General features: G+C 33.1%; 4 protein-coding genes across 4 annotated transcripts in view; all 4 read right to left on the bottom strand.

The window, feature by feature from the left end:
• Positions 1 to 2708, bottom strand: part of LOC108749718 (odorant receptor 4-like) — a 3317-nt gene extending 609 nt beyond the window's left edge. The window contains exons 1-4 of the mRNA XM_018488640.1: positions 1821 to 2708; positions 1498 to 1597; positions 618 to 731; positions 311 to 466 (exon numbers count right to left, since the gene is read on the bottom strand). Coding sequence (XP_018344142.1) covers positions 311 to 466; positions 618 to 731; positions 1498 to 1597; positions 1821 to 2608 — 1158 coding nt within the window. The 5' untranslated portion in view covers positions 2609 to 2708. The remainder of the gene's footprint in view (positions 1 to 310; positions 467 to 617; positions 732 to 1497; positions 1598 to 1820) is intronic.
• Positions 2709 to 4397: 1689 nt separating this feature from the next.
• Positions 4398 to 7945, bottom strand: LOC108749725 (odorant receptor 4-like). Its single transcript, XM_018488647.1, has 5 exons — positions 7124 to 7945; positions 6745 to 6844; positions 5865 to 5978; positions 5558 to 5713; positions 4398 to 4476 (listed from the first exon to the last, which is right to left on the bottom strand). Exons 1-5 carry the CDS (start codon positions 7909 to 7911, stop codon positions 4420 to 4422), a joined length of 1215 nt encoding a protein of 404 aa, XP_018344149.1. The 5' UTR covers positions 7912 to 7945; the 3' UTR covers positions 4398 to 4419.
• A 549-nt stretch (positions 7946 to 8494) lies between these two features.
• Positions 8495 to 11066, bottom strand: LOC108749724 (odorant receptor 4-like). The gene is made up of 5 exons (XM_018488645.1): positions 10227 to 11066; positions 9858 to 9957; positions 8934 to 9053; positions 8648 to 8803; positions 8495 to 8586 (listed from the first exon to the last, which is right to left on the bottom strand). Exons 1-5 carry the CDS (start codon positions 11012 to 11014, stop codon positions 8530 to 8532), a joined length of 1221 nt encoding a protein of 406 aa, XP_018344147.1. The 5' UTR covers positions 11015 to 11066; the 3' UTR covers positions 8495 to 8529.
• Positions 11067 to 11955: 889 nt separating this feature from the next.
• Positions 11956 to 12028, bottom strand: part of LOC108749628 (odorant receptor 82a-like) — a 1971-nt gene continuing 1898 nt past the window's right edge. The window contains exon 5 of the mRNA XM_018488443.1: positions 11956 to 12015. Coding sequence (XP_018343945.1) covers positions 11956 to 12015 — 60 coding nt within the window. The remainder of the gene's footprint in view (positions 12016 to 12028) is intronic.

Raw genomic sequence — 12028 nt, 5'->3', positions numbered from 1 at the left:
GACAAGAGGGCTCTTTTCCTATAACCAAATACCTGCAAAATATCTTGTACATTATAATCCTCTGAAGAAGTGGATGTTAATTACACAATATTATCCACTTTTTTGCGATACTCTTGACGGAAATAAATCGCTGAAATTAAAATCTCCATTAATTTGATAAATTTTAATTATTTCAGCGATATATATCTTCCAGCACCGCAAAAAAGTGAATATTATTGTGTTCCTCTCCATTATTTCTCGGTGTCTCTCTAATATTTTTCGCAAGTCGGCACCTATGTTAATATATATAATATACATTTTGTGTACTTACATCACCAAAAGTTGCGATGGAAAGATGAAATAGTTTCCCTGCAGTTAATTTGATCACACTACTCGATCGCGAGATAATTAAGATTAGACCTCGAGCCGTTTTATATGGCAAACGATACCAATTAATCATGTAAGCTATTTCTCCTACTTGTTTACACTATTAAATTATTTATTTCAAGAGAAAAGTCGTGATAAATGCACATATTTAGTACTCTTAATAAAACTTGGACAAGATAATACATATAAGTATATATAAGTATATATATGTTATACCACAAAATTTTTATTTCATAATTTGTATTTTTTACCTGTTCTGTTACCGTTTCGCCAATATAACAAAATATAAAAATATTGAAGGTCATGGATATGTATACGATCATCATACAAGCTATTGTCATTGCCGTCTCTACTGTGTTCCATCCCTGAAAGTATATCGTAATGTTTTATGATAATTTATGAAATTTATATATACAATTATTATTAAAAGTATTATTAAATGTTGAAAAATAATATAAGGATGCAATGCCACAGTATATCCAATAACGACAGTAGAAGACATGGTTCAAAATCGGACAACGCACGCAGAAAAAATTACTGTGTGGCGATGTTACTCGTTGTTCACATCACAGCCACAAATTCACATTCACAATACTTGTATCATTTATTCTTGTTTAATATTTAATGAACAACACGAATGTAACAATTCTAATACTGATGATAATCTTATCTTACAAGAACAATCAAGTCAATTCAATATATGATATTACTTTCTAATTCTGTTCATGATTGCGTTTTAAGACCGAAAAATGTCAGCTCGCAAAGAGAGTACGCAGAATGGATTTGTACATAAATTCTCACTGAAATATTTTACGCATTAAAATTCGCTTTGATTGAAAATAGGATTTTCTTATAACTTGATTAGACTTATTGTCATTGGTCCAAACTCAAATTACAATTATTAACACTTATTTTCTGAAATTCGATGCTTCTTTACACCAAAGATATAACGGTTATATGAATCTTAAATTACATCATGCTTGCTGTCGCTTGATTGTATTGTGGCAATTTTGTCTGTGCAATAATTATTTATTTCATGTGCGTCTTTCATTTTGCAATTTATTTAAGTATGAAAAGTGATACAATGTCGATATGTCTTAATTACATATTCATTTTTTTACTTTAGCGTACCGTAATGACATAATATCCGATCATACATAAGTTAAACGTACATCCTAGCAATTCTACAAAACATATTTGATTTAAAAGTGCTTCCATTTGTGTCACGAAACTGTAAGTAACGTAAATTACAATCATATTTACGTATGTAAACTTTTTTTTGTTGGAATTATATTATAATATATTATTGAGAGAAGGAAAAAGAAAGTCAGATAAGAGAGATAAAATTTTGGATTGGCTTAAAGAGATTAGAAACATTAAAATATAAAAGATTTTATTTTTTATACATAAAACAGAAATATTAATATTAAATTTATATCGGTTTAAATTTATACCTTAATACCCTCAGATGGTGTTCCACAATGATTGCCAATCGATGGTGTACCACATCTTGTTGCTTTCCATCGTCCAACTGGTCTAGCCAGCTCATCAGTACATTCAATTGGCCACACGCATGCATCGCAAACACCGCTGCGAGACTGCAGGCGCCGGCCGTGACGGAATTGACAACGATGCTCGAAAGGAGTTGCACAGTTAATGCGATTTCGCCTGCCGGGCTCTTTGTAATATCTACGAACTTGCTGTACGTGGGACATGGTAATACCTGCACTGACACGCTCACGTTTCCGATATATACAAATGTCGGCATGATGCCCCGCAGCACGCCGTGCGAGAATACACCGCTGTGCATGAAAATTGCGCACAATCCAGCGACAAAACGACCAAATTTAGCATATTTGAGCATCACTTGACGATCTCCTATCTTTGTCATCATCCGCCAGTCGGTCCTTACGTGCTCTACACAACGATATATATCGCGTCTGCGAAACAGCAGTGAGAAGTAATTCATGCCACCCATGCACCAGTGACTTAATGGACCAACAGCTCTTAATTTTTTTTGCACATCGGTCTCTTCGAACAGGATGTTCAGAATACAAGGTATAACAGTGTAGGCTATCAACGAGTAGCAGACGATTATCAGTATTGTTGAAATCACCTTTTCTCTAACTGTTGTCGAGGCTGAACTTGGCCAAGCGCCCACCAGTTTTAGAAGCCAACGATTCAATTGAATACTGTAATCACTCGCGTCCCGTTGTGACATGATAGGGTCATTGACATTCATGATTGCTCACGGAACGCACGAATGCTACTGAATCGACTTAAACGCACGTGCAATTGATAGAAAGTAGCGCCTGCGCCAGCGAGCAACCAGTAATAGTTAATAATAGGATATTTGTGCGTCTCGTCAGTCGATCGATACTCACGGAGTACGCTGCACGTGGTGTCTCATAAATGGTATCTCATAAAATGAATTTGTTATAACATACAATCGCGAGGACATAAATTTATTGTTTTTTAAATATGAAACTTTGATATGTAAACTTTATTATACAAATATTATGTAAACTTTATTGTTGTGTTTCAATCGTTATTTTTTGGGAATATTAAACAGAAGAGAAGTTATTTTCTTTTAGAAAAATATCTGTGTAATCTCAAAAAGACACTCTTTTTTATAATCTTATCTCTCCTGTAAGAAATATTTATTTTTTTTAATATTAAAATTAAGAATAATTTTCTATTTATTATATAAATATGGTTTACGTTTTAATTACATCAGCAAAAGTTATGATTAACAATTGCAATAATCCTCACTATCTCCAGTGATATTTTCTCGATAATGTTATTCAATCGAGTTATTATCAGAATGATAGACCCAGAACATTTTAATATGATAATTCGTTCCAATTAGTCATATATGCCTTTTTGCGAACATTTTTACACTAACAAATTAATTAATGTGGATATTCCTGACATTTTTATATAAGCGTTTTTTATATTTTCAAAAATATGAAAAACAATTAAGAAACAAAGTCACAAAGCTCAAATCATTAAACGATTTTTTAAACATAAAATAATTAAATAATAGTATTATTAAGTATGAGGTGTCGAATCGCGATCTGTAAATCCGAGTTTGACCCTACCTTTACCTACATATGCGATTTTTCACATTTAAGAAGCCTAAAATGACTCCACTTGGTGATTAAGAGACTTTTGATCATCAGCGCCATTTGAATCTGGCATTAAATTGTAGATTTTCCTTTAGATTGGGAGTTGAACATTAGGCTACTAATCTAATTCCCAAAAAACTTTATTGTTACTGGAACTTCATTAGAGGCCTTATGCTCCACACAGAAATTAAATAAGGAATTTATGTATATTCTTAAGCATAATAATTCAGATGATTTTAAATAGTTATTATCAATTTGTGTAATTAAATAAATTAAATAAATTTGTGTAATTATTAATTTGAGGAATTAAATGTAACGAAATATAAAAATATTGAGGTACGCCATAGATACGTATATAATATAATATACGATGTCATTCGCGCAAAATCACTCCAATTCTGGAAAATCGTAATTAGTAGTAACATTTTCTAAATAAAGACATTACAAAGTGCTGATAACATATATTCATATTTTTAGTTTACCATAATAGATTAATGTGCAAGTAAACTATAATATATATATTTTTATAGTCATAAGAATCATAGTAAATTTATATGGATATTTTTATAATTTTATACTTATTGTGACACAGACGATGATTATATAAAACATCAAAATGTTCGTTTTATCATTTCTTACTGAGTATTGATATATTTGGCATCAAAAACAAGCTCGACTAATATAGCCTTTATTTATTTATTGTTTGAATTTATTTCATTAGATCCTTACAGTTTGCTTCAATTTAATTCTTAATAATTTTTATTTATTTAAATTATTTTTTCGGGATATAAAAATATACTATATATTCTAGATGTTCTGTATTTTATTAATAATTTATACCGTTATTTAAACATAACATATAAAGTTATAGTGATAACTAGAAAATTTGCTAACGCTTTATACAAAATGGTGTAACTATTGTTGTCTAAGAAGCTGTCATAGTCCGAAGCATGTTTAGATAAATCATGGAGGATCTTATCATCTAAAACATTTTGAACATATATTTGGCTGTAAAACATAATATACATAGGCGCCGACTACGGGAGGGGGGCAGGGGGGAGAGTGGGCGACACTTTTTGCTCCCCCAATAATTTTAGAGAGTGCAATACTCCCTCAATAATTTTTATCTTTTAGTTTTTTAGCAAAAGGTTTTTTAACAATTGTAAATAATTTCTATGATCAAAACTGTAAGAAAGGCCCGGCCACATGGCATACGCTATACATAACGTTGATGCGGCGAATTAAAAGTGACATTGGTACGCCGTCTGCTATCCTAAGTCCGTATTCATAGTCGTAGATCGATCCACGATTGATCCTCATTTCAAGCGAGCTAGGTTTGAACTAAAGATTGAATCAGTCAGATTTATTAAAGTCGTGATTTGAAAAGCGGTTTTCAAATAAAAGACTGATTCAAACCTAGCTTTAATTGAATCTCAAGTTGAATCACGACCATGAATACAACCCTTAGAGTGCCTTCCAACAAGAGATGATGTAATGACATGGTATGACAAGGTTCATTACATCATTACAGTCTTGTTCTTCGCCAATGTTAAACAAGGATGAGATGATTATTGTGATGCACTAAGTCGCTTGTTGTTCTAATGACTATTAAAGTACTCCTCGGGTACCATGTCATCCTTGTTTAACATTTGTTAGACGTGATACCCGGGGAGCACCCAGATGGAAATCCAAACATGCCACTGGAAGGAACCCCTAGTCCTTGCATATACCAGAGAGAAACCTGAGAAAGGACAAGAGGGCTCTTTTCCTATAACCAAATACCTGCAAAATATCTTGTACATTATAATCCTCTGAAGAAGTGGATGTTAATTACACAATATTATCCACTTTTTTGCGATACTCTTGACGGAAATAAATCGCTGAAATTGTTAAAATCTCCATTAATTTGATAAATTTTAATTATTTCAGCGATATATATCTTCCAGCACCGCAAAAAAGTGAATATTATTGTGTTCCTCTCCATTATTTCTCGGTGTCTCTCTAATATTTTTCGCAAGTCGGCACCTATGTTAATATATATAATATACATTTTGTGTACTTACATCACCAAAAGTTGCGATGGAAAGATGAAATAGTTTCCCTGCAGTTAATTTGATCACACTACTCGATCGCGAGATAATTAAGATTAGACCTCGAGCCGTTTTATATGGCAAACGATACCAATTAATCATGTAAGCTATTTCTCCTACTTGTTTACACTATTAAATTATTTATTTCAAGAGAAAAGTCGTGATAAATGCACATATTTAGTACTCTTAATAAAACTTGGACAAGATAATACATATAAGTATATATAAGTATATATATGTTATACCACAAAATTTTTATTTCATAATTTGTATTTTTTACCTGTTCTGTTACCGTTTCGCCAATATAACAAAATATAAAAATATTGAAGGTCATGGATATGTATACGATCATCATACAAGCTATTGTCATTGCCGTCTCTACTGTGTTCCATCCCTGAAAGTATATCGTAATGTTTTATGATAATTTATGAAATTTATATATACAATTATTATTAAAAGTATTATTAAATGTTGAAAAATAATATAAGGATGCAATGCCACAGTATATCCAATAACGACAGTAGAAGACATGGTTCAAAATCGGACAACGCACGCAGAAAAAATTACTGTGTGGCGATGTTACTCGTTGTTCACATCACAGCCACAAATTCACATTCACAATACTTGTATCATTTATTCTTGTTTAATATTTAATGAACAACACGAATGTAACAATTCTAATACTGATGATAATCTTATCTTACAAGAACAATCAAGTCAATTCAATATATGATATTACTTTCTAATTCTGTTCATGATTGCGTTTTAAGACCGAAAAATGTCAGCTCGCAAAGAGAGTACGCAGAATGGATTTGTACATAAATTCTCACTGAAATATTTTACGCATTAAAATTCGCTTTGATTGAAAATAGGATTTTCTTATAACTTGATTAGACTTATTGTCATTGGTCCAAACTCAAATTACAATTATTAACATTTATTTTCTGAAATTCGATGCTTCTTTACACCAAAGATATAACGGTTATATGAATCTTAAATTACATCATGCTTGCTGTCGCTTGATTGTATTGTGGCAATTTTGTCTGTGCAATAATTATTTATTTCATGTGCGTCTTTCATTTTGCAATTTATTTAAGTATGAAAAGTGATACAATGTCGATATGTCTTAATTACATATTCATTTTTTTACTTTAGCGTACCGTAATGACATAATATCCGATCATACATAAGTTAAACGTACATCCTAGCAATTCTACAAAACATATTTGATTTAAAAGTGCTTCCATTTGTGTCACGAAACTGTAAGTAACGTAAATTACAATCATATTTACGTATATAAACTTTTTTTTGTTGGAATTATATAATATTATAATATATTATTGAGAGAAGAAACAAGAAGGCAAGATAAGATAAATGTTTGAATAACATAAAAATCAAAAAGAAAAATTATAAGAGATTTATTTTTTACACATCATTCAAGCAGAAATATCAACTAAGGCTGCGTTCGTTTCACGCATCATGCACATTATGCGTGAAATGGAACGCAGCCTATGTTTCTTACATTTACGTTGGAATTACCTTAATACTCTCAGATGGTGCTCCACAATGATCGCCATTTGTTGCTGTACCGTCTCTTGCTGCTTTCGATCGTTCAACTTGTTCAGCCATCTCATTAGTATATTCAACTGGCCGCACGCGTGCATCGCAAACACCGCCGCGAGACTGCAGGCGCCGACCGTAATGGAATTGACGACGATACTTGAAATAATTTGCAGCGCTAATGCGATCTCGCCCGCTGGACTCTGCGTGGTATCTACGAATTTGCTGTATGAGGGACACAATAACACACGCACCTTCACGCTCACGTTTCCGATATATTCGAACTTTGGGGTGGCACCTTGCAATACGGTATGCGAGAATACGCCGCCATGCATGAAAATTGCGCATAGCCCGGCGACGAAACGGCCGACTTTGGCATACTTCAACATCACTTGTCGATCCGCGATCTCCGTCATCGTTCGCCAATCAGTCCTTATATGTTCCACGCAACGATGTATATCGCGACTGCGAAACAGTAAGGAGAAATAATTCATGCCGCTCATGCACCAGTGACTTAACGGACCAACAGCTTTCAATTTTTTCTGCACATCGGTCTCTTCGAATAGGATGTTCAGGATGCAAGGTATGACCGTGTAGGCTATCAGCGAGTAACAGACGATTATCAGTATTGTTGAAATCACCTTTTCTCTGACTGGTGTCGAAGCTGAACTTGGCCAGGCGCCCACCGGTTTTAGAAACCAACGATTCAACTGAGTACTGTAATCACTCGCGTCATGGTGTGACATAACAGGTTCACTGACATTCATGATTGCTCAGTGAACGCGCGGATGCTACTGAATCGACTTAAACGCACCAACGCACGTGCAATTGATAGAAAGTGGCGCCTGCGCCAGCGAGCAACTTAGTAATAGGATATTTGTACGTCTCGTCAATCGATCGATACTCGTGGAATACGCTGCACGGGATGTTTCGTAATCGAACTGACTGACATGTAGTCGCGAAAACATTAATTTACTGTTGTTCAAATATAAGATGTACATATATAATTCAGAGATAAGTTAGTAAACTTTATTATTAGATAACTATATTAAAGGTCAAAAGGTTTGTTTTGTCATTTTCTACATTGATTTTTTTAATATCGATATATTGAATAGCCAAAAAATATCTTAAACTCGGTCCGAATATCTTTATTTATATGTTATTTGAATTTCTGTATTTATTACAGCTCTATAGTTTAATTGTTAGCGACTTGTATTTATTATTATATTTTCAGGATTTAGAAATGATCTAGACAGAAGATGTCTTATATTTTATTAGTAATTTGTACAGTTATTCAAATATAAGTAAAGTTGCGGTGGTAACTAGAAAATTTGTTAATGTTTTGTACAAAATGATAACTTTGTACAAAGTGTACCTATTATTGTCTAAGAAGCTGTCACGGTCCGAAGCATGTTTAGATATATCATGGAGGTTCTCATCACCTAAAACATTTTGAACATATATTTGACTGTAAAAACATAACGTACATCTTCGTGCACTCACATTACCAAAGGTTTCGATAGAAAGATGAATTAGTTTCCCTGCAGTTAATTTGATCACATTACTTGATCGGGAGATAATTAAGATCAGATCACGAGCCGTTTTATGTGGCAAATGATACCAATTAGTCATGTAAGCTGTTTCGCCTACTTGTTTACACTATTAAATAATTTATTTTATGATATGAAAAATTGTGGTAATTGAATATATAATATATTTGGTTTATTTAATTTATGAATACTTTCGAATGTACTATAAAATTTTAATTTTGTATAAATTTATGTTTTACCTGTTCTGTGACTGTTTCACCAATATAACAGAATATGAAGATATTGAAAGTCATGGATAGATATATAATACAAGTTATTAAAATATCCATTGACATTTTTGTTTCTAATATACTCCATTTCTGAAAATTTTTGGATAATGTGTTATGACAATTTAAGATATATAATTATTAATAACATATTAATGTTAATATAATATAAAATATAAATAATAATATAATATAAAAATATAAATATTATTAAAAATTTATCAAATAATATAAAAACGCAGTGTCATCGTATGTTCATAACGGCAGAGTGTAGACGATAAACATAGAATATGTTTATCGTCTACACTCTACACTGTCACTAAAATCAAAGAGCGTATGCAATTATACTATTATAACGATATGATAGCATTACTTGCTGATCACGTCATATCACGATCACAGTTCGATTCATGTGCTTACAATTCAATCATTATTAACTCGTATCCTTGTTTAACATTTAAGCCTGTATTCAGAACGCGCTTTTATCGATAAAAGTACGCTTTTATCTCTAAAATTCTATAGTATGCGTAACGTAAATTATAACATGTTAGCACGCTAACATCGTTGTAAGCGCGTTTTGAATACGAGTCTTAATAAATAGCGAGAATGAGATCATTACTATTTTATTTATTATATATTTCATAAATAATAAAGCGAAATTACAAATAAACTTAATTTTAACTAAAACGTGCAGTAGCAATAAGTTATGTGATTCGGAAATTACAACAGCAAAGATATCGATTTTTGTCGCTATTAGTTATATTACAGCAATGTTTTTACCGCGATTGAATATTTTTTGCATGTGCGTCTTTTATATTGCAAGTTATTTAAAAATAAAAAGACGCACAATGCGATATATCTTAATTACATATTCACCTTTTTAATTTTTTAGCGTACCGTAATGACGTAATATCCCGCCATACATAAGTTAAATGTACAGCCTAGCAATTCCACAAAACAAATCTGATTCAAAAGTGCTTCCATCCGTGCCACGAAGCTGTAAGTTACAATTATATTTTTACACATAAAAACACATAAACATTATTTTTTGGTACAAAATTGTATTATTGAGAGAAGAAACAAGAAGGCAAGATAAGATAAATGTTTGAATAACATAAAAATCAAAAAGAAAAATTATAAGAGATTTATTTTTTATACATTATTCAAGCAGAAATATCAACTAAGGCTGCGTTCGTTTCACGCATCATGCACATTATGCGTGAAATGGAACGCAGCCTATGTTTCTTACATTTACGTTGGAATTACCTTAATACTCTCAGATGGTGCTCCACAATGATCGCCATTTGTTGCTGTACCGTCTCTTGCTGCTTTCGATCGTTCAACTTGTTCAGCCATCTCATTAGTACATTCAACTGGCCGCACGCGTGCATCGCAAACACCGCCGCGAGACTGCAGGCGCCGACCGTAATGGAATTGACGACGATACTTGAAATAATTTGCAGCGCTAATGCGATCTCGCCCGCTGGACTCTGCGTGGTATCTACGAATTTGCTGTATGAGGGACACAATAACACACGCACCTTCACGCTCACGTTTCCGATACATTCGAACTTCGGGGTGGCACCTTGCAATACGGTATGCGAGAATACGCCGCCATGCATGAAAATTGCGCATAGCCCGGCGACGAAACGGCCGACTTTGGCATACTTCAGCATCACTTGTCGATCCGCGATCTCCGTCATCGTTCGCCAATCAGTCCTTATATGTTCCACGCAACGATGTATATCGCGACTGCGAAACAGTAAGGAGAAATAATTTATGCCGCTTATGCACCAGTGATTTAACGGACCAACAGCTAGTAACTTTTTCTGCACATCGGTCTCTTCGAGCAGAATATTCAGGATGCAAGGTATGACCGTGTAGGCTATCAGAGCGTAGCAGATGATTATTAATATTGTTGCAACCACCTTTTCTATTATTGTTGTCGAGGCTGAATTTGGCCAAGCGCCTACCGGTATTAAAAACCAACGATTCAACTGGATACTGTAATCGCTCGCATCCCGATATGTCGTGACAGGTTGACTGACATCCATGATTACTTGCGAAACGCGCGGAAGCTACTGAATCGACTTGAACACGCGTGCAGTTGTCAAGAAGTGGCGCCTGCGCTAACGAGTAACTTAGTAATAGGTAATGATAGGATATTTGTGTGTCTCTTCAATCGATCGATACTCACGGAGTACACTGCACGAGGGCTCTCGTAAACGAATTGACTGTGACATGCAGTCACGAAAACATTAATCATTGTATTCAAATATGAAACTTTTATATATAATTCAGATAGGTTTGTAAATTTTAATTATTACGTTTTATTATGTTTTGTTGTTTTTTATAAATATTTGTTAGTAGAGAAGGAATATTTTCTTCTAGACGAATATATACGCCGTAGTCTCAAAGGGATACTGTTTTTATAATCACTTTTCTCTTGCAAGAAGTATTTATCTTTTTAATATTAAGAATATTTTTTTTTTAATGCGACGGTATCGTACGTGTCTTTAAAAAATATTATATTAATATATATTTAACCCTAGCTGCATACACTGGGGTCTTTGGGCAAATTTCCGGGCTGGTCACCCCAGCGTAACTTTCTAAATCGAGATTTTTTCGCGTTTCTAAATTTTTTTTTTCTTTGAACTTGCATATTTCGAAGTTCCTTAATTCTACAACTTTTACATATTATGGGCTAGTTCTTTAATCAATTCTCTATCGATTGAAAAAAAAATTAATTGAAATATATTCATTTTTATGAAAGTTACGGTAACGGAAGTTACGGTAAAACAATTGGATGATCCCAGGGACCGCGGTGGGTATATCAAGGGTGTGAAAAACAAGTGTGTATAGCTAAAGATATATCTATATACATATTTGCAGTTTTTTTCTTATTAAATATATCTCTATTATTTTTTTATAATATCACATTTGTTCTATACAAAATATATTTACGATATTCGTTTCAACTTAACATACTAGTAACTCACGTAGTGGGAGTCATCGTTCGTAATATATTCAAATATACCACAGAAGTTTTAATTACCTGAAACAACAAG

This window comes from Trachymyrmex septentrionalis, unplaced genomic scaffold (genome assembly GCF_001594115.1).
Source record: "Trachymyrmex septentrionalis isolate Tsep2-gDNA-1 unplaced genomic scaffold, Tsep1.0 scaffold31, whole genome shotgun sequence".
Classification (NCBI taxonomy): domain Eukaryota; kingdom Metazoa; phylum Arthropoda; class Insecta; order Hymenoptera; family Formicidae; genus Trachymyrmex; species Trachymyrmex septentrionalis.
The sequence above is the reverse complement of the archived record's forward strand: the minus strand, read 5'-3'. Positions and strand labels throughout refer to the sequence as shown.

Excerpts from the sequence above, each read along its gene's own strand:
- LOC108749725 (XM_018488647.1), bottom strand. The coding sequence starts at position 7,911 with ATGAATGTCAGTGAACCTGTTATGTCACACCATGACGCGAGTGATTAC. Across the intron at positions 6,845-7,123 it reads CACCATCTGAGAGTATTAAG|TTTCGTGACACAAATGGAAG; the intron begins GTAATTCCAACG and ends CGTTACTTACAG. Across the intron at positions 4,477-5,557 it reads CCATCGCAACTTTTGGTGAT|ATGATAAGATCCTCCATGAT; the intron begins GTAAGTACACAA and ends AAAATGTTTTAG.
- LOC108749724 (XM_018488645.1), bottom strand. The coding sequence starts at position 11,014 with ATGGATGTCAGTCAACCTGTCACGACATATCGGGATGCGAGCGATTAC. Across the intron at positions 8,804-8,933 it reads GTGAAACAGTCACAGAACAG|TGTAAACAAGTAGGCGAAAC; the intron begins GTAAAACATAAA and ends ATTATTTAATAG. Across the intron at positions 8,587-8,647 it reads CTATCGAAACCTTTGGTAAT|GTGATGAGAACCTCCATGAT; the intron begins GTGAGTGCACGA and ends AAAATGTTTTAG.